Consider the following 2,717-nt stretch of genomic DNA (forward strand, 5'->3'; position numbering starts at 1 on the left):
ACATATCCCGACTTCATAGGCTTCCGGCCACGCTCATCGGGGCGTGGGGGGCTGGCACTGGTCTTGCTGGCATTGTTGGTCCGTTGATATACTCCGTCCTAGTGGCCGCTGGGGTCCACTACTCCTATGTCATGTTGGGAATGATCATAACAATACCAATCTACTGGGTATTGTTTTCTTATATAAACAACAAGGCCGATTCTTGTTCCAGTGTGGACGACCACGAGGAGGCGACTTCCTCCTCTTCTGCTGCTAAGAGCATGGTCAGTAGCAGTCTCTCCATTAGCAGCATCAAAGTGGCTTTAGCCATGGCTGGGGGTATCATCATCAACCTCACTGCAGTGTACTTCTTGGAGTACTGGATCCTCACTGGCTTTCTCGATAGAGCCTCCGTCGGCCTCCCTGCTGATGCTTCCTCTTTCGCTCGGTCAACTGTACGCTTCTGCAACATCTCGTACAACACGGGTGTTCTCATATCGCGAGCGTCGGTGACGTGGGTCCAGATTAAACGAGTTTGGATACCAACTCTTCTCCAACTCGTCCTAGTGATTTTCTGGGCTCTAGAAGCCAGTCTTCATTTCATCCGAAATGGCGTTGCTGCCTACTCTACGATGGCGTGGATATACATCTGCATTATGCTGATAGTAGGCCTCATGGGAGGCGCTTCTTACTCCAACTGCATGTTCTTATTCCAGCGTCGTCAGGATATTCCCGATACCCACCGTGAGCTCTGTGTGAACCTCGGGTTCGCGGCTTCGAACATTGGCATCCTTCTGGCCACTTTGGCGTCTTTACTCCTGGCCAACACTCTGATGAAAGAGTGCACGCTCTACCCCAACGCCCCAGGATGCAGGGCTTAGTCCCTGCTGTTGTCGTAGCATTTCTGCTGTACTTGAGGGTTTCACCTTGTCTTTCAACGTCTCGTGTTGGTTAATGATCATACCACAACTTGGCTACTTCGTAAGTACTAGCATTCGCGACTATGGCATCCGCGAGCTACTACCCTTCTGGGATGTCTGCACCGGACTTGTCCGTATTCCGGTCTACATATCATTTCATGACAGATTCAGTGAGGAGTGGTATCATCAATTCGCCATGAATTCCTCGATGTTGTAGGAAGTGCATCAGCGGAGTGATTACCCTCCAGGCTACAGTGGTCATCAGCCCTCGACCAAGTTCCTTTTTGGCTACGGTTCCCCGGCTGGTGCCAGAAGCAGGACGGTCGTGCAAGGCCACCAGGTGGGTGTTGGGACCAGTGTGGGAAAATATGCACATGATCAACTACGTGTATCGAAATTTTGAGGAAATTTCGCGAAATTTTTGTTAGCTTCTGAACATGTCTACCCGAATTCGCATATAGGCTCGTCGAATTACTGGGGAAACTTTTGAGCTCAGCTGATGAAAGCGAGCAAACTTTCCAAGGCTGGCTGGGAGTAGTCGGTTGGTGTAGTTGAGGTCAGGTCCTTGAGGCAGCCCCTCCTCTCCCCTCAACCGGTTGGATGAGTCAACCACCGCTTATAAGGGCACAGAGTGAGCTTCGGATTGGGAGAATTCCCGTGAAGCTTTCCCTTAGTTCCGAAGCCGGTCCTCGCGATCTCCGGACTGTCCAAGCCGTTGGAGGACCGAACGCAACAAGAGCCGCAAAAAAGGTTAGCGGAGCGATGCAAGGTCGTTGCTGATTTGGTCGTGAAAGATACTTCCATGCCTCAACGCCATTCGATAAACAGCTGTTGAAGCCTCTGTTTTATTGCCCACCAGCTTACAGGACTCCACGGCTTTCAGAAGCAGATGGAGGCGATGGATCGAGTGGGTCTGCGCACGTGGGATGGGGTGATCGTCCGCGTATTGCAGAGGCTCGGCTGGGCAAGTCCCGGTCTACGTTTGGAGAAGGGCAGCAGCAGCAAGCGGAGGAGATCTTCCTCGATGGGGCGGGTACTGGTTATGATGTGTGTAGTGGATTCAACAACACGTGGTGGCCTCGTGGCTCCACCAGTGCTGCGAGATCGAAGTCAATCTACTCGGGGGGATTCTCCCGACCGGCTTATCATCGCCCTATGCCTTTCATGAGGTAGTAATCAGTACTGTGGTGGTGCGTGGTCGGATGGGCTCTGTTAGGTATGATGGCACTGCAGCTTTATTTTCTAATCTGGTTCCCCCATCGTATTCGCCGCGTGGTGGTAGTAGTCATCCCTAGTTTGCATTTTGTAGCCTCTCCGTGGAGTGGAAGAATGAGCCGTATGGTAGACATGTTGGCTGGTGTTCACCTAAACTTCTAGCAGTTGAGTTCGTCAATGCAGGCGGAGTGTAATATGTTCTCCGACCTATGGCAGTGAGTGCAAGCAGCTTCGAAACTCCTCAGGAAGCGTTGTATTTTCCTATGGAGAATGCTCAGCTGGACGCGGTTAGGTGGAGAAGAAGATAGCATTTTTCGAGGTCCCGAAGTGCCATTTGATGTGCTTCTGCAGATTTCACTTGGTCCCGCTGGTCGGCGTGTTGGGTCCAATGCAGCGTGCCACTATACCCCTTTTGGAATGTGTGTTGACAACCTTTGGAGGGCTTTTTCGTCCGATAGAGCACCTGTTCGAACTTCGAAAGGTCCGTCAAGGGTAAGATCGCCGTGGGGACAAAAGATGACCAGCGGGATGACGGACAATGGCTTGCTAATGAATTAAAGCTCGAATCTGGTGTTACAAGGAGTTCGATAGACATGGAGGAAA

General features: G+C 51.6%; 1 protein-coding gene across 1 annotated transcript; it reads left to right on the forward strand.

Annotated features, from left to right (window-relative positions):
- Positions 1-260: 260 nt before the first annotated feature.
- Positions 261-860, forward strand: Pmar_PMAR004250 (cln3/battenin, putative; the record flags this gene model as incomplete). The annotated part of the gene is made up of 1 exon (XM_002769035.1): positions 261-860. One exon carries the CDS (start codon positions 261-263, stop codon positions 858-860), a length of 600 nt encoding a protein of 199 aa, XP_002769081.1.
- Positions 861-2,717: the final 1,857 nt, after the last annotated feature.

Source organism: Perkinsus marinus (genome assembly GCF_000006405.1).
Source record: "Perkinsus marinus ATCC 50983 genomic scaffold scf_1104296966672, whole genome shotgun sequence".
NCBI lineage: Eukaryota > Perkinsozoa > Perkinsida > Perkinsidae > Perkinsus > Perkinsus marinus.